Source organism: Hemiscyllium ocellatum, chromosome 7 (genome assembly GCF_020745735.1).
Source record: "Hemiscyllium ocellatum isolate sHemOce1 chromosome 7, sHemOce1.pat.X.cur, whole genome shotgun sequence".
Lineage (NCBI taxonomy): Eukaryota > Metazoa > Chordata > Chondrichthyes > Orectolobiformes > Hemiscylliidae > Hemiscyllium > Hemiscyllium ocellatum.
In genome coordinates, this window is record NC_083407.1 from 114643408 (window position 1) to 114662916 (window position 19509).

Genomic DNA, 19509 nt, shown 5'->3' on the forward strand with positions numbered 1-19509 from the left:
ATTGAGCATATTGCTTTTAACGGTTGAATCTCCTTTTGAATGGTTGGCCTGAAGCAACCTCTGCCACACATTCAGGTAGTGCATTACTCTAATCATTTGTTGTGTGGCTAAAGTTTTCATCATGCCTCTTTTTTTTGCTTAGTTTACTAAGTACTTGAAATCTGTGCCCCTCATGTTCATGATCCTTTCATGAAGTGTGAACACTTTTCCACCCTATTTGCTCTGTCCAAACCAATCATGATTTTAAAAACTTCAGACAAACCTCCTCTTGACCTTCTCTTCAAGGAAATCAGTCCCAACTTCTCTGACTGACATTCCTCCACCCTGAAACCATTCTAATAAATCTTTTCTAAACTTTAGCCAATGTGGAGTTGTGTGTAGTGCTGGAAAAGCACAGCAGGTCAGGCAGCATCCAAGGAGCAGGAGAATTGACGTTTCAGGCCTTTACCCAATGCCTTCACCATGTGACCACAAAGCCATAAGAAATAGGAACACGCATAGGCCTTTCAGCCCCTCAAACCTTCTCTAGTATTTAATCAGATCTGATATTCTTCATTCTTTGTTCGCTGTTCTTCCCTTTTCCCGTAATCCTTGATTTCCCCATCTGACCAAGAATCTATCTCTGCGTTAAATATATACAAGGACTGTATACCCGTAGCTGTCTGGCAAGGAATTCTAAAGACGCTGAGCCCTTTGAGAGAAGAAATACCTCCTCATCTCAGTCTTATATTGGCACCCCTTTATTCTGAGATGATGCCCTCTGGTCCTAGACATTCTCATGATGGAAAACATTCTCTCACCATTTATTCTGTCAAGCTCTTCCAAATTCTATATGTTTCAATGAGATTACCTTCATTTTTTCCAAAATGAACAACTTCACATTGCCCATATTATACTTCATCTGCCAACTTTTTCCCATGTACTTAACCAATTAAAAGCTGTCTGTAAACTGTTTGTAACCTGCATTTCTAGAGTTTTGTGCAAATTATGAATATATATTGTGAACAGTTATCATCCCAGCACTGATTCCTGTGGAACCCACTAGTCACTGGTTGCCAGGTTGAAAAAACATCTGTATCCCCACCTGCTGCTTCCTTCCTATTAACCAATTCTCTATCCACACCATTATACTACCTCCAATGCCTTGTACTCTTAATTTATGACTTAACCTTGCACTTTGTCGAATACCTTCACATCATTCCAGAGGGATGGCACTAAAACTGGCCACAGTACTCCACGTGAAACCAAACTACACTCTCATAAATTCTCTTGGCCCCTGTCTGAATTTTTGTGATAGAAAAAATGGAATAGAAACAAGAGGGATTCATTTTATTTAAGGTAAATGTGCACACCTTTTGCTTTTATTCATATTAATAGTTTTCATTCCTGTTTCTCAGAAGCTATAAGTGAAGATGGTCAGATCCTAGTCTATTATTTTCAGGACGATTTGAAAAAATATAAATGGCCTCCGTTGTGGGAACAGGCACGATCAAATACCCAGATGGAAATCCAAGAAGCCCCTCAGAGGTAAAAGAGAAGAATATTAGAATAAAATCTACTTCCCTGTTTGAATGCTTTTTATATATGAGCTGCATTACACAGATTATAGTTTTTGTGCCATAATGTTTTTTTTAAAAAGGAATTTAGAACGATTTAGGGGAAAAAAATATATTTGTTTCCTTCACACTCAATGTGTAATAACTTCTATCTTGGTGGTTGAGAGCAGATAAGATGGCACGGGAGGAACAGGAAACCGGTTCAGGAACCGGCCGAAAATGAACCTGAATGGAGAGCTGCTGAGGGAATTACATGATCTCTGCTTGCTGCAGAGACCAGGCCTCAGCCTCACCTAGTGCTGATGGCTGGGCGTTGAGACATCAGAAGTGGTGTGCGAGGAGGTGTGAAGTGCGGTAAGTGGGTGGGAATTCAAGTCAGGCTAAAACCAAACTCTAGCCGGCCAGCTCTCCCATCCATTCTGCTCTCCAGTGTCGGCTCCCTGGACAATAAACTGGACTGCATCCGACTGCGGCAGGCTTCTTAGCGTGAGGTTAGAGACTGTTGCATCCTTGTCTTCACAGAAACATGGCTTAACGATAGAGTTCTAGAAACTGCTATCCAACTAGATGGGCTTGTCCTGTTTTGTATTGGCTCGGGGGGGGGGAGAGAATGTGTCTACATCAATACAAATGGTGCAAGGACTCTCTGCTCGTCTCTAGTTATTGCTCATCACTGGTGGAGTTTGTGACTGTTAGATGCAGACCATTTTATATGCCATGGGAATTCACCGTTGTCCTTCTAATCAGAGTGTATATTCCTCCAGTACTAATGGGAAGGAGGCACTCTGTGGATTGTATGGGACTATTAGCAGACTGCAGAATGCACACCCTGACAGACTGTGTTTATTGCTGCTGATTTCAACAATGTGAATCTCAATCTGTGCTCCCGAATTGCCATCAGCATGTGGACTTTGTGACAAAAGGGGGGAACACATTGGATCTTGTTTATACAAACATCCTCAATGCATACAGGGCAGAGCCCCAGCCCCAGCTTGGCTCCTCAAACCACATTGCTATTATGCTAATCCCAGCATACAGACCACTCGTCAGATATGTCAAACCAGTTCTGAAGCAGGTGAAAACCTGGCCGACAGCAGCCATTTCTGCTCTTCAAGACCGTTCTGAGAAAACTGACTGGCAGACAGCAACCAATGGCGATTCCATCAACTTAGACACTTCGGTGATTTGCTACGTTAGCAAGTGTATTGACGACGTCACTGTATCCTAGATCGTCACTTTCGCCTCAGCCAGAAGCCCTGGATGACCACAATGCTGTGTGCACTGCTGAGGACCTGTGATTCTGCCTTCAGAGCAAATGACAAGGCTGCCCTAACAACAGCAAGGGTCAACCTAACCCAGGCAAAGTGTGCACACGCACAGAGAATACACAGCCATGTTCAGGACAGCGGCGATACGTGGAGCATGTGAAAGGGCATTCAGGCCATCACCAACCACAGAACAGCATTGCCTGCTTGTACTGGTGACGCCTTTCTCCTGGATGAGTTGAACAACTTATATGCACAATTTGAGGCATGAAATGACGTGGCATAGAGAAGGAATGATGACCCCCCCCCCCCCCCAATGACCACAGCTGATGTGAGGAAAACTATGCAAACTCAACCCACATAAAGGCTGCTGCACCAGATAACATCCCTGGCAGAGTGCTCAGAGGATGCTCTGACGTGCTGGCAGATGTTTTCATGGACATCTTTAATGTCTCCCTGAGCTGCAGCATAGTTCCAACATGCTTCAAGGCTGCTAGTATCGTCCCGATGCCAAAGAAGTCTTCAGTGTCCTATCTCAATGACTACCATCCTGTTGCACTAACACCCATCATCATGAAGTGTTTTGAGAGGCTTGTGATGAGGCGTATTAAAACCCTGCTGCCCCCCTTACTGGACACCCTGCAGTTCGCGTATCGATCCAACAGCTTAACAGATGCCATTTCCACTACCCTCCATCTGGCTCTCACCCACCTGGAGAAGGAGGACACCTACGTCAGATTGCTGTTCATAGACTTCAGTTCTGCATTCAACACTATCATTCCTCAGCACCTGATTGATTGGAAAGCTGAGTCTGCTGCGCCAGAATACCTCCCTCTGTAACTGGGTCCTAGACTGCCTGACTGGAAGACCTCAGTCAGTCCAGATTGGGAACAGCATCTCCAACACCATCACACTGAGCATGGGGGCACCCCAGGGCTGTGTTCAGTCCACTGCGGTTCCGCTTGCTGACATATGACTGTGTAGAGATGCATAGCTCGAATTGTATCATTGTTTGCTGATGACTACTGTAGTGGGTCTCGTCAGCAGGAATGACAAGTCAGCATACAGAGAGGAGGTACAGCGGCTAACAGACTGGTGCAGAGCCAATAACTTGTCTCTGAAGGTGGACAAAACGCAATAAATGGTTGACTTCAGGAGGGCACAAGCAATCACTCTCCATTGGACATTGGCTCCCCATAAAGATCTTGAAGAGCACCAAATTTCTTGGCATCCACCTGGTGGAGAATCTCACCTGGACCCTCAACACCAACTCCAAAGCCAAGAAAGGCAGTGCTGTTACTCTGCAAACCATGTTTGACTTTAATAATGTATGACGTTCCTGGGTAGTTTGGGGTGGAGCAGGGAGGGAAGAGAATAAGGAGGGAGTGTGATGACTGTTACACACCAACTAAGAGTCCTGGAATACCTTTGACACTTCATGACTGCATTTTTGTTTTTCTGCATTGTCTTCATTGAGAGCTAGATTAAGACTTGTTCGGAACTGTGAATGGATTCTTCGAATGTGTTGTGGAGAAACTTGCCAGTTTGTGGGGAGCTCGGGCCTCCACAACTATAGTCAAGGGAGAGCTCATATGCTCATGGATAGTTTCAGTGCAGATTTTTCTTGATTTGCCTGGGCAAATACACCTGCCTCGGCTGTGAGTTTGTTTCCAACCACAGAAACTGGAGAAAAATTGGTTGCATAACAGCATTAAGCTGACTTGGTGGTCTTTGATTTTAATGGAAATGAAACAACATTGGTTTGTTCTTTCTCAAATCACTAGTTAAAAAAAATCTCTGCTGGTAGTGTGATGAAATTGAATTTGTCTTGTTTTTCATTTTAAACCAGTTATTATGATGAGAAGAAATAGTAAGTATTAGGAAAATTACTCATTTCTCAAAGACTGAAAGAATATTATTCTGAAAACATGCATTAATGTCCCAGAATCTTAATTAACATAAATAGATCGGACATTGAGTCCGCATAAACTGTGTGATTCTGAGCATGTTGCAATTCTGTTTGAAAATGATCTGTGGAATTATAATATAGTTAGAGAGGGATAGAGTTATTCAGCCCTGTGTGGAATTAAAAGTCAATGTGCATTTAATGAAGGACACCAAACAGAAGGGGACTCAGTAACAGTTATTTATCCGCCCTTTATGGATAGTGATCAGTGGCAGAGTGGTGGTGATTGGGCAAAGTAATGAAATGGAACAGCTCAGGTAATTATTGACTGATGAGTCAGCTAATTTGACAATTACCCACTGTAGGTATTGAAGTGTCATCTCGTTTGAACATGTGCCTCTTGGCTTATATTTGCCGTTGGTCTAGACTAAGTGAAATACACATTTGGGTTATGAGAACTGGTGGTCCGGATTCTCAATACTTCCGTGGAATTTATTGGATAATGGGCTTATGTTCTCAATGTATTTGTTTAAGACACTTGCACAGAGATGTTTGTGACAATTACTCAGTATTACCTATTTACCAGCTTGATGCCAGCTTTTGTCCGGGGCCAGAAATGAGCTAATCTGGATAATGCTGGCCAAACAATGGTCAACTTTACAAATGGATTAGAGAACTTATATGGTGTTCATGCAGCTCAGAATTTCAGAAGAAGGCTTTACTATGTTGAGTAATACCAGCTGTTGTAATCCAGACATCCTTTCCTTCAGTATTATGGGAATATTGTCATATTGTTTTCCAGGTTGCCACAGAAGCAGGCATACTCCTCAGTTAAGCAGAGGTCAGAAAAGCGATCATACGCTGTGAAGGACAGTTCTGAAGAAACCCTTCAGGACAGGACTCCTTCTGCTCTGGATATTACCCATACTGCTACAGCAGCAGAACTTCTACCAGGACGATTGCTGTCTGAAATTGAAATAGAAAGAAAGGAGAATAAAAGGTACAATAATGGAGAAATATGGGGAATAAAGAGCATACTTTCTGCAAATGACATGGCTTCTATGGAAACGAAATTTGTATTAAAGTTATGAAAATTTAAACTGATAATCCTGAATCATTGTCATGATCCATCGGAAATGCATTATCCCTCAAGCCGCACTATTTATGGAATTGTTGCAAAAGTTAATGTTTTAATCAAATTACGTAATCTCCAGTTTACCTGCCTGACAACCTAATTACTAGAATACACCAATCATGTTTTAGTATTTAACAAGAAACTACTGTTAATTAGAAATTAGTAAGTTCTAACCCGAGGTAGTCTAAATGGGTGGCACGGTGGCACAGTGGTTAGCACTGCTGCCTCACAGCACCAGAGACCCGGGTTCAATTCCCGCCTCAGGCAATTGTCTGTGTGCAGTTTGCACATTCTCCCTGTGTCTGTGGGTTTCCTCCCACGGTCCAAAAATGTGCAGGTTAGGCAAATTGGCTATGCTAAATTGCCCGTAGTGTTAGGTAAAGGGGTAAATGTAGGGGAATGGGCATGGGTGGGTTGCTCTTTGGAGGGTCATTGTGGACTTGTTGGGCCGAAGGGCCTGTTTCCATACTAAGTAATCTAAATCTAATTTAAAATATAACCTACCATCTTCTAACTCAAACGGTAGCCCTTCTTGAATCACTACACACATACAGACAGACAAAGATAAACAAACATGGACTTGATGGGTGAAGAAAGAAATACTTCAGTTCTTTATCGTAGGCACAAGAAGGTTAGCACAGTAATTGTTCAGCCTCTATTCATGTTTTGAGGTAGTAGCTTCTAGTCACATGATGAAAGAGAATAGGTAAGTTCTTTCAATTCTTTGTTGTTTCTCTGAAAGGAGGGGCGGATGCTGTATATTCGGAATCTGAAAGCTTTCCAAAGCTGTATAGTTCAGGCACGGGCTGTCCATCTTCCCAAAAGCCCAATCAAAGTTGTTTTCATGCTGACATTTCTTGACTGCCACTGTCATGATTGAAAAACCAGTCGGCAAAGCTGCCCTGAACACCACCACAGTGCTGATGAGTCCAGCAATCCTTCCATATTCCTTGAGCAATACAGCCATGTAAATACAACTCTCAATGAGTTCCAGTGACTTGCTTTTAACCTGAAACATTTCCTTTGACAGTTTCATTGCTTGCAAGCAGCAGTCTTTTCCCATTTTGTTCCACAATCCAAAATACAACGTGTTCTTTATACCATCAGACCCTCTTTCGTTTGGCAGAGCAATATGAAGTACATTTTATATTTCAGAAAAGGGAACTCTAGTTTAAACTAATTATTTTCTCACGCTGCTAGTACACTCAGCCTATTGTGCCTGCTCTGCCATTCGATAAGATAGCTGAGCTAATTATGTCCGTCTTGTCTATTTCCCTTTCTGTCAAAAATGTCTTTAGCTGAACCTTGGATATATTTGGTGACCCAGCCTCCACTGCTCTCTGTGGAAGGCAGCAGTCCACCCCTTTCCCACAAGTTTCTTGGGACCTGTCAGACATGCTTTGAGTTTTTAATATTTTTCTTAAATCGTGTCAAGATTTTCTATTGATTCTTTTACAAACACAATGTCATTAAGTTAAATATTACAGTCAATTTTCTTTTTCATTGGAAGTTGGGAATTTTATCTACAGAAATTTCCTGGTTATATATTGTTATCATTTATCAAATCATCAGCACTGTATTTTAAAGGGGAAAAGCTGAAATGATAGGTAGAATAGATTCAAGGACTTGAAATTCATTAAGGGCTCCAGAGATCTAAAATGGGTAATTTGAATTTATTGCTCGTCTCTGTCAAGCCAGCTTGTTCATCTTTTTAGATTAGATTAGATTCCCTACATTGTGGAAATAGGCCCTTTGGCCCAACCAGTCCACACCGACCCTCCAAAGAGTAACCCACCCAGACTCATTTCCCTCTAACTAATGCACATTACACTATTGGCAATTTAGCATGGCCAATTCACCTGACCTACACATCTTTTGAACTGAGAGGAAACCCACGCAGACACGGGGAGAATGTGCAAACTCCACACAAACAGTTGCCCGAGGCTGGAATCTAACCGGGGACCCTGGTGCTGTGAGGCTGCAGTACTAACCACTGAGCCACCATGCTGAGACTCGACTGCAACTATTCAGTGCAAGAAGCACTCCCCTTTGTGTTCCCGCACAAATAAATAGGACCTTTCTCTACATCCCTGATTTTAAAAAGTTAACTAATTACACCATTCAAAATGTACATAAGACATGATTTTGTATTTGTTAATTACAGGTATGAGGAGCAACTGCATCGCTGGCTGGATGAGGGCCCGTTTGATTCGATTGCTTTACCTGTTTACCTCCCACAGAGTTTGGTTTCTGCTGAAGTTGTTGTCCCTATGCCCAGAGTGTCTACTGTAACCACAGTACAGGTTTATGAATATCCCAATCTTTGATTGAATTGCTTTTCGTTCCTGCTGCTGTTATATTTCCGAGATTGGAATCTTAATTCTATCTAATCCTGCTCTTTTTTTTGTTTCATCCCAGGAGGATGCTACTAATGGACACAGTAAGGACATCAGTATGAATAACTCAGATTGGCTAAACGATTCAACAATGACCTTATCAGATAAACTGAAAGAGTTTAAAAGATTGATCCAAACCAATCAAGAGGAAGAACTGGTTTGTGAGCGTCACCTGTCTCTCTTACTAGAAGTAGCTGAAACCTGATGGAACCAGCAGACAAGCTGGTGTTTGACATATATTATAGACACTGCTTGAGTGGAGCTTCACTGAAGCTTGAGAACTTTTCTCATTTCCATTGTTCCGCTTCTTCAAATATGCATTCAATATTTGTTGCTGCCAATAATGTGATTTAATCTACAACTTAATACTCCAGACAATGTTTTAACTGGATTTCATTCAACTTACTCCCAATTATTTCTAGAAAATGACTTTCTTTAGCTACTGAAACTTTACTTTGATTGCAGAAAATCAACTTTGCACCTGTTATGTTTTAGTAAAGTTATGCTTATTATTGAAATGTGGTGATATATCACCTTGGTTTGCAGGTTTTTCTTCCCCAGTGAAAGGAATTGTAAGATGTTGACAAGGATAACTTGCAAGCACAGTGTTAAGATCTGTAGACACCATGCAAAATAAGGCAGCTTCAACAATAAGCATTAGGATGATTTGGTCTGCTGGTTTTTAATACCTTTAGTAACACTTGAATATGCGAACTTCTTTGATCATTTATCTTATTTCAGAAAGGTAAAGAGGAAAAATCAAGTTCAGACATGTTATTGCACTGACAGCTTTAAAAGGAACTGAAACGTTTGTGTGGTGCTTTGTATTATGTACAGTTTTTTTTGAGACCACAATAGTCTTTTTAAAAGTGTAGCAGCTTCCCCAAAGGAATGGAAAAGACATTGTTGGTCATGACGTATGTAAGTTTCCTATTTAGAGTTTTAACCTTTTTCAAATGTAGATAATATGTTTCAGATATTTGTTTCATTCCTTTCCAGTAAAAGGTTAGGTCCATGTAAAGATTCAATTTACATCTGTATGTTTTAATGGACATGGGAATTATCTGTTATATAATGTAATGCTTTAAACACGATTAAAATGATTGATCTTGCATCTATTTGAAATGACTGGCTGTTGTTTGGTACAGCAAATGAATAGGAACAAGTAATCACACGGTGGCTTCAAGTTACAATTTGTTACACACTCCAGGTTGATTTGTGTTAATGTGTATTCCAACATTAAGCATAAAAACTGACAAAATAGTGGATACTGTAAGTCAAAAACAAAAATCACTGGAAAAGCTCAGCAGGTCTGGAAACATCAGTGGAGAGAAATCCCGAGTTAACATTTGGGGTCAAATGACCCTCTGGGCTGAAAAAGGGAGACATGGAATTGGAAAGTGCAAATTTGACATTTTACAGGTATTGCTGGACCTGAGCTTTTCCAGCAATTTCTGTTTTTGTTTCTGACATTGTGATGTACAGCTTGTCTAGAGATAACTGGCAATAAACTGTTAACACAGTTTTAAAACTGAGTTTTTTGTCTTTCTGAAAATATTGCATTTGAGTTTTGGTCTCATTAATCAAGGGCAAAACAGCTGTATGGATTTTATTGGATCCTGTGAATGAATTAGTGGAACTGGTTTAATGATGCTCCTACATTCTATTCCAATTGGCCCACAGATCGGTACTTGTGTCACTTTGCGGCTTGTCCAAACGTGAAGTTTTCTTCGATTAAGCATTCTTCGTACATCAAAAGTTACTTGACTACTTATCATTGGATTAGAGGAGGTCGAGGGGTGACCATATAGAGGTTTATCAAATCATGAGGGGTATAGGTAAGGTGAATGGCTGGTGTCTTCCCCTAGGATGGGGGATTTCAAGGGGGTATGTTTTTAGGAGAAAGATTAAAATATTTCACAAATGTGGAATGAACTTCCAGAGGACGTGGTGGGTGTGGTTACAGTTACATTTAAAAAAATATTTGAAGGGTTATGGGTGAAACGCAGGCAGGTGAGACTAGATTGTTGACTTGTTCGCTGAACTGCTAAGTTTGTTCGCAGATGTTTCTTCATTCTAGGTAACATCAGTGCCCCTCCAGTGAAGCATTGGTGTTCTGTCCCACTTGCTATGTGGGAGTCTTGGTCTGCTGGAGCAAGTGGTGTCATGCAAATAGAGATTAGTTTAGGATTATGATCAGCATAGACTGGTTGGACCAAAGAATCTGTTTCCATGCTGTATGACCTAGTGCTTGCTCACTTCCCCTTTCTCCAGCCCCTCATCCTTGCTGTATGCTTGACTGTGTTGCATGATTGCCTTCATTCAAATTTAGGAGAAAGTGAGGACTGCCTATGCTGGAGAGTCAGAGGATGGCCCTGGAAAAGCACAGTAGCTCAGGCATCTTCTGAGGAGCAGGAGAATAAATGTTTCAGACATAAGTCTTTCTTCAGCCTCTACCAGGTTAATCAGCACAGAGACCTACCTTCCCAAGGTTCTTCAGTGTGTCCAAGTTTTTAATTTTGAAAATCTGGTTGTTTGACCTATTCCCTTCTCCAATTGCTACCTCTTGTGGGCCTTGGACAGTAAAGGTAGTCCTGTTACTTAGTAAAAGCAGTTCTGAATTTCTAACTTTCATGTCTCAGCAGCTCCTGTATCCTCATCTCCATTCTATTCCCACTAACAATCTTTTGGATTTGTGCTTGAAGTCAAATTTTCTGTCCGTTCTTGTTTTTTGCGCCAAGTCAGTCTTGGAATGTTTAGTAGTTTTTTGGTTGAACAGTCAAAACAAAATTAAAAGTTTCAAAAATCTTCAGAAAATATTGAAACTACTCAGGGGTCAGTCAGAATCTGTTTAGATGGACAGTCAACATTTCAGGTCAATTTCATCAAATTTTTCAAACCTTCCTCCCCTTTGGGGGGCGGCACGGTGGCACAGTGGTTAGCACTGCTGCCTCACAGCGCCTGTAGACCCGGGTTCAATTCCCGACTCAGGCGACTGACTGTGTGGAGTTTGCACGTTCTCCCCGTGTCTGCGTGGGTTTCCTCCGGTTTCCGGTTTCCTCCCACAGTCACAAAGATGTGCGGGTCAGGTGAATTGGCCATGCTAAATTGCCCGTAGTGTTAGGCAAGGGGTAAATGTAGGGGAATGGGTGGGTTGCGCTTCGGCGGGTCGGTGTGGACTTGTTGGGCCGAAGGGCCTGTTTCCACACTGTAAGTCTAATCTAATAATTCCATTAGAAATGTTTTGGTATTAAGGTTATTGGTTTAATGTTAACAACACATTCATGGAATATGATAAACCCAAACAGGGAATTGTTTGGACATTCAGGGTTGAAGGGGTGTTATCATGTGATTTCTTGGACTCAAAAAGCCAAAATGACAAGAACTGTATGATCTTCCATTTTGAGAAAACTGCTTTGAAATGGCATCTGAGGTGAATTTTAGTTTCCTTAATTGCTGGATATACTTGGAAATAGGTCTAAGATCTGTGTTGTTCATTGCCTTGTAATCAAATTGCTTTGTATTATCATAGACCTGGAATTTTTCAAATGAAGAAACACTGCAAAAGCAGCACTCTCTCAAGAGCAACCTCAAAGCCGAACCAGCTAAAATCTCTCCTGCTTAATATTTATAAAACCTGATTAAATCCATACGTCAGGGTTCCTAACTATCTAATTTGAAGATCTTCCATTATTCTGTGACTGTCAGCAATCTGAACTCATTGACAGAAAATTGAAGTAACTGAGAAGTCAACTTTATTCTTTCAAATTTATACCTGTGACCTACATGGGTCTTGCTTCTTTATTGCCTGTTTTTCCCAAACCATGATCTCTGCAGAGCTGTGTTCTTTCCTGTCTATTGTGTGTTTAGGATTAAGGAGAGATCATTTAATTCTGCACAATAATTTAGTTGCTGGTCAAAGCACAGCAGGTTAGGCAGCATCTCAGGAATAGAGAATTCGACGTTTCGAGCATAAGCCCTTCATCAGGAGAAGGGCTTATGCTCGAAACGTCGAATTCTCTATTCCGGAGATGCTGCCTAACCTGCTGTGCTTTGACCAGCAACACATTTGCAGCTGTGATCTCCAGCATCTGCAGACCTCATTTTTTACACAATAATTTAGTTGACCAGTTCGCTAAATGTTGAAATAAGTTTTTTCCTAGTAAGTTATTTTTGACTTTGTTAAAGAAATATGGTGAGAGTCTCACTGTAGATACTAATATAGAAAAACAAACTGAACATTTTGGTGATTAAATAAGACATTTGCACTTTTAGTAAGGCTTGTGGCATAGTCTTGATTTACACACACTCTTGTCAGTAGTACCAGTTGGGGCATTGAACATAAGTGAGTGAAGTTGTCTTGGTCCCATCAGGCTGTTCTCTCTACAGAGAGTGACAACTGTGGTGGTTTATCCTGAGGTGAGATGGAGGGACAGGTCAGTGAAGGAATTGAGTCCCATTGTTCATGTAACTCTGCTTGCAAACCAGTCATCCAACTACTGAACTAAACAATCCTCACATTATATAAAGGACAGTGAATAAAGCACATACAGGAAGATGAATTTTACTTAAAACTAGGGTTTTGTCTTTGCTCAATACTAGCATAGTCAGTGAATCCAAAAGCTGTGGTTTCAAGTCCTGTTCTCCTATTATGGCTGTACAGGACATGGGTTAGGCCACTTTTGGAATACTGTGTTCAATTCTGTGTCCCTGCTATAGGCAAGGTGTTAACCTTGAAAGGCTTCAGAAAAGATTTACAAGAATGTTGCCAGAATTTGATGGTTTGAGCTATTGGGAGAAGCTGAATAGGCTGGAGCTTTTTCTTCTGGATAACCAGAGACTGAGGGGTGACCTTAAGGGTTAACAAAATCATGAGGGGCATAGGTAGGGTGAATAGCCAAAGTATTTTTTCCAAGGGTAGGAGAGTCCAAAACAAGAGGGCATAGCTTTAAGGTGAGAGGGAGCTGAAGTGTACCTTTTTCAAACAGGGTGGTGCATGTATGGAATGAGCTGCCAGAGGAAGTGGAGATTGATACAATTACAACTTTTGAAAAGCACCTGGATGTGTACATGATTATAAATGGTTTAGAGGGATATAGAGTCAGAGATGTATAGCATGGGCCTAATGTTAGAAAATGGGACGAGATCAGTTTAGGATGGGGAAGGAAACTGCAGGGAATGGGCACAATTTGTCATGTGGAGCCTATTCAAGGAAGGAAGTGGTCAAGCGAGGGAGCCATGGTCTATTAAAGTTGAATCTCGTCAAGAGGAAGAAGGAGGCTTATGTTAGGATGAGATGTGAAGGCTCAATTAGGGCACTGGAGAGTTACAAATTAGCCGGGAAAGACCTAAAGAGAGTGCGAAGAGGAGCCAGGAGGGGACATGAAAAGGTAGGATCAAGGAAGACCCTAAAGCTTTCTATAGGTACTTCAGGAATAAAAGAATGACAAGAGAAAGATTAGGGCCAATCAAGGCTAGTAGTGGGAAGTTGTGTGTGGAGTCAGGAGATATGGGAAGCGCTAAATAAATATTTATCAGTGGTCACACAGGAAAAAGACAATGTTGACGAGGAAAATACTGAGATACAGGCTACTAGACTAGACGGGATTGATGTTCACAAGGAGGAGGTGTTAGCAATTCTGGAAAGTGTGGAAAAAGATAAGTCCTCTGGGCCAGATGGGATTTATCCTAGGATTCTCTGGGAAGCCAGGGAGGAGATTGTAGAATCTTTGGCTTTGATCTTTGTCTTCATTGTCAAAAGGAATAGTGCCAGAAGACTGGAGGATAGCAAATGTTATTCCCTTATTCAAGAAGGGGAGTAAAGAGAACCCTGGTAATTATAGGCCGGTGAGCTTACTTAGATTGTGGGTAAAGTGTTGGAAAAGGTTATAAGAGACAGGATTTATAATCATCCAGAGAGGAATAAGTTGATTAGGGATAATCAACACTGTTTTGTGAAGGGTAGGTTGTGCTTCACAAACCTTAGTGTTCTTTGAGAGGTTGACCAAATAAGTGGATGAAAGTGGATGAAACTGTTGATGTGATGAATATGGATTTCAGGAAGGCATTTGATGGGGTTCCCCACAGTCGGCTATTGCACAATATACGGAGGCATGGGATTGAGGATGATTTAGTGGTTTGGATCAGAAATTGGCTAGCTGAAAGAAGACAGAGGGTGGTGGTTGATGGGAAAGTTAATCCTGGAATTCAGTGGTGTATCACAAGGATCTGTTTTGGGGGTCACTGTTGTTTGTCCTTTTTATAAATGATCTAGATGAAGGCGTAGAAGGATGAGTTAGTAAATTTGAGGATAACACTAAGATCGGTGGAGTAGTGGATAGTGTCGAAAGATGTTGCAGGTTACAGAGGATCATAGATAAGTTGCAGAGCTGGGCTGAGAGGTGGCAAATGGAGTTTAATGCAAAAAAGTGAGAGGTGATTCACTTTGGAAGGAGCAACAGGAATAGGGTACTGGGCTAATACTAAAAATCTTGGCAGTGTAGATGAGCAGAGATCTGTGTCCATATACATATATCCCTGAAAGTTGCCACCCAGATTGATAGGGTTGTTAAGTAGGCATACATGTGATGTGAAAGAGTTAATGTGCTCTGCTGACCTGCAAGAAATTGAATGCCCCAGGGGTAGGGTGGTATGTCTTTGTCCTATAGGTGGAACATGGGAGGTTTATATTCCCATCCCTTGCCATTCAGAGATGATTTACATTTTCATCCCCTATTCAGAAGTCAATAAGAACATTACATTGTAACTATTGGGGAGTAGTCAAATTCCAAAAAAATTCAATTCACACCAGATCTGGTCATTAAGGGATGATTTGTATTACCTTGTTTCTGGAGATGAGGTGGTCACTCTATTGTATCTTGAGTGACCTGTGACTGTGAGGGAGTAACTGGGGGTTGTCTTGTGAGCATTATCTGAATTGATTTGAATTTATTGTCATGTATACTGAGGCGCAGTGAAAAGTTTTGTCTTGCAATCAATACAGGCAGATCACATAGTTAAGTAGCGTACATAAGTAAATAATAGGTAAACATTTTGCATAAAGGAAGGACTGTTTCCTTTGTTCAGAGAACTTCTCTGGACACCTCTCAAACATGGCAAGGAGTGCCAAGGGTTTCTCCAAAGCCTGTTCTGTACTGTGCTTGATAAGATTTGGTTATTGTCCACAAAAGTTAGTGCGTTGCTGATGCATCAAGCGTGTAAGGACCTCAGAACAAGAACATAACAATGTGTGTTAGCTTTTATTGGTAGAGGGATTGAGTTTCGGAGCCAAGTTGCAGCTATACAAAACTCTTGTGCGGCCGCACTTGAAGTGTCGTATACACTTCTGGTTACTGCATTATAGGAAGGATTTGTAGGCTTTGAAAAGAGTTCAGAGGAGATTTACTAGGATGTTGCCTGGTATGGAGGGAAGGTCTTATGAAGAAAGGCTGAGGAACTTGAGGCTATTTTTGTTGGAGAAAAAGGATCAGAGGTGACTTAGTTGAGACATAAGATAATCAGAGGGTTAGATCGGGTGGACAATAAGCCTTTTTCCTTGGTTGGTGATGGGGACATAGTTTTAAATTAACAGGTGATAGATGATAAGATAGATGTCAACCTCGTTAATTTCTCTTCCAGCAATATCACTTGTAATAAATGGCTTGTCAATTAGGGACAAAGCAGAGAACAATGTAGGACTGATAAATTAAACTGCATTTATTTCAACTAGGCAAAAGTGAGGACTGCAGATGTTGGAAACCAGAGTTTAGATCAGAGTGGTGCTGGAAAAGCACAGCAGGTCAGGCAGCATCCGAGGAGCAGGAAAATCAACGTTTTGGGCAAAAGCCCTTCATCAGGAACCTGCTTTTGCCAGAAACATTGATTTTCCTGCTCCTCAGATGCTGCCTGACCTGCTGTGCTTTTCCAGCACCACTCTGAAATAAATGCAGGGTTTAGATCAATGCAAGAGGCCTAACACAGGAGGCAGATGAACTCAGGGCGTGGTTGGGAACGTGGAACTGGGATAGCGTAGCAATTACAGATACATTGTTCAGGGATGGACACGACTGGCAGCTTAATGTTGTGCAATACAAATGCTACAGGAAGGACAAAGGAAGGCAATAGGAGGGGGAGTGGCATTTTTGATCAGGGATAACATTATAGCTGAGGGAGGATATTCCCAGAAATACATCCAGGGACATTATTTGGGTTGAACGGAGAAATAAGAAAGGGATGATCACCTTATTGGGATTGTATTATAGACACTCTAATAGTCAGTGGGAAATTGAGAAACAAGCTTGTTAGGAGATCTCAGCTATCTGTAAGAATAATAGGGTGGTTATGGTAGGGAATTTTAACTTTCCAGACATCAACTGGGACTGCCATAGTGTTAAAGGTTCAGATGGAGAGGAATTTCTTAAGTGTGTACAAGACAATTTTCTGATTGTGTGTGGATGTGCCTACTAGAGAAGGTGCAAAACTTGACCTACTCTTAGGAAATAAGGCAGGGCAGGTGATGGAGGTGTCAGTGGGGGAAGCACTTTGGGACCAGCGACCATAATTCTATTAAAATAGTGATAGAAAAGGATAAACCAGATCTAAAAGTTGAAGTTCTAAATTGTAGAAAGGCCAATTTTGATGATATTAGGCAAAAGCTTTCAAAAGTTGATTGGGGGCAGATGCTTGCAGGTAAAGGGAAGGCTGGAAAATGGGAAACCTTCAGAAATGAGAGAGTGTCCAGAGAAAGTATATTCCCGTCAGGGTGAAAGGGCAGGCTGATAGGTATAGGGAGTGCTAGATGATTAAAGAAATTGAGAATTTGGTTAAGAAAAAAGGAAGCATGAGCCAGGTATAGACAGGACAGATCGTGTGAACCCTTACAGTATAAAGGCAGTAAGAGAATACTTAAGAGGGAAGTCAGGAGGGATAGCTTTGACAAAGAGTTAAGTAGAATCCAAAGGGCTTTTACAAATACATTAAGGACAAAGGGATAATGAGGGAGAGAATAGGGCCCCTCAAAGATCAGCAAGGCAGCCTCTGTGTGGAGTTGCAGGAGATGGGGAGATAATAAGAGTATTTTGCATCAATATTTACTGTGGAAAAGGATATGAAAGATAGAGAATGTAGGGAAATAGATGGTGACATCTTGAAAAAATGTCCATATTATAGAGGAGGATGTGCTGGATGTCTTGAAACACATAAAAGTGAATAAATCCCCAGGACCTGATCAGGTGTACCCTAGAACTCTGTGGGAGATGAGGGAAGTGATTGCTGGGGCCTCTTACTGAGATATTTGTATCAATAGTCACAGGTGAGGTGCTGGAAGACTGGAGGTTGGCTAACATGGTTTAAGAAACGCCACTGTTTAAGAAAGGTGGTAAGGAAAACCCAAGGAACTAGAGACCAGTGAGCCTGGCGTCAGCAATCGGCATGTTGTTGGAGAGAATCCTTGTATTTGGAAAGGCAAGAACGGATTAGGGATAGTCAACATGGCTTTGTGCGTGGGAAATCATGTCTCACAAACTTGAGTTTTCTTGAAGAGGTAACAAGGAGGATTGATGAGGGCAGAGTGGTAGATGTGATCTGCATGGACTTCAGTAAGGCTTCTGACAAGGTTCCCCATAGGAGACTGGTAAGCAAGATTAGATATCATGGAATACAGGGAGAATTAGCCATTTGGATACAGAACTGGCTCAAAGGTAGAAGACGGTGGTGGTGGTGGTGGTGCGTTGTTTTTCAGACTGGAGGCCTGGGTCCACTACTTTTCATCATTTATAAAAATGATTTGTATGTGAGCATAAGAGGTTTAGTTAGTAAATTTGAATATGATACCAAAACTGGAGGTGTAGTGGACAGCGAAGAAGGTTACTTCAGATTACAACAGGATCTTGCTCTGATGGACCAACGGGCTGAGGAGTGACAGATGGAGTTTAATTCAGATAAATGTGAGGTGCTGCATTTCGTGAAAGGAAATCTTAGCATGACTTTTATACTTAATGGTAAGGTTCTAGGGAGTGTTGCTGAACAAAGATCTTAGAGTGCAGGTTCATAGCTCCTTGAAAGTAGAGTTCCAGGTGGATACGATAGTGAAGACTGCACTTGGTATGCTTTCATTTATTGGTCAGAGCATTGAGTACAGGAGTTGAGAGGTTGTGTTGTGGCTCGACAGGACATTGGTCAGGCCACTGTTGGAATATTGCATGCAATTCTGGTCTTTCAATTGGAAAGATGTTGTTGAACTTGAAAGGGTTCAGAAAAGATTTACAAGGATGTTGCCAGGGTTGAAGGATTTGAGCTATAGGGAGAGGCTGAACATGCTGGGCTATCTTCCCTGGAGCATCAGAGGCTGAGGGGTGACCTTATAGAGGTTTACAAAATCATGAGGGGCATGGATAGGATAAATAAACAAAGTCAACCCCTGGGATGGGGGAGTTCAGAACTAGACAGCATAGGATTAGGGTGAGAGGGGAAAGATATAGAAGAGATCTAAGGAGCAACTTTTTAATTCAGAGGGTGGTGTGTGTATGGAATGAGCTGCCAGAGGAAGTGGTGGAGGCTGGTACAGTTGCAACATCTGAAAAAAATCTAGATGGGTATATGAACAGGAAGGGTTTAGAGGGATATCAGCCATGGTGTTGGCAGGTGGAACTAGATTGGGTTGAGATATCTGGTTGGCATGGATGGGTTGGATCGAAGGGTCTGTTTCTGTGCTGTATATCTCTTATGATTCCATAATTTCACCCGCTCTGGCTGGTGTGATTCCCTGCTCTAATGGGCTAATTTCTCCGGCAGTCCTGCACTGAACTCGCCCCTTCCTCATCGTTGTTCTCCCTCCTGTTGTTTTATTCCTGAGCTTTTCCATTCCCCTGCTCTATTTCTCGATCTGGAAACTTTAAGGACCCTTGCTGAGCTCTCCCCTTTTGTCTTAAGGCTTTATCCATGCAATTGAACTCTACGCTTGAGTTTAAAAGCTCTATTCTGGTCATGCGACTCACCAGCACCTTGGTCTCAGCATGATTAAGGTGGAGCCCTTGCCGTCTCTCTCCAGTGACGCGCGTGGGGAGACGGTTAAGTGTCTGCTCGAGACTCTTCCCCTGAGCTCACGTGAGACGGTCTGTTGCTGTTATTGCTACCCGTCTGGGTGACGTCAGCCTTTCATGGGTCAGCAGGGCCGGATCCTCGCCGCTGATTCGCTCACTTGAATTTGCCGGTCCCTAGCCCGCCGATCGGAGAGTGTTGGCCAGCCGAGAAG

At 41.9% G+C, this 19509-nt stretch overlaps 1 protein-coding gene and 1 long non-coding RNA gene across 3 annotated transcripts in view; one reads left to right on the plus strand and one right to left on the minus strand.

The window, feature by feature from the left end:
* mcm3ap (minichromosome maintenance complex component 3 associated protein) overlaps positions 1-9789 on the plus strand; it is an 80260-nt gene extending 70471 nt beyond the window's left edge. For both annotated transcript variants that reach the window (XM_060827694.1, XM_060827695.1), the window contains 4 exons: positions 1398-1527; positions 5530-5727; positions 8027-8165; positions 8281-9789. In XM_060827694.1, the coding sequence (XP_060683677.1) occupies positions 1398-1527; positions 5530-5727; positions 8027-8165; positions 8281-8463 (650 nt within the window). In that variant the 3' untranslated portion in view covers positions 8464-9789. The remainder of the gene's footprint in view (positions 1-1397; positions 1528-5529; positions 5728-8026; positions 8166-8280) is intronic.
* LOC132817286 (uncharacterized) lies at positions 1365-19379 on the minus strand. The gene is made up of 3 exons (XR_009644868.1): positions 19253-19379; positions 5465-5693; positions 1365-1520 (listed from the first exon to the last, which is right to left on the minus strand). It is a non-coding gene; the product is annotated as an uncharacterized LOC132817286 (long non-coding RNA).
* Between the last annotated feature and the right edge of the window lie 130 nt (positions 19380-19509).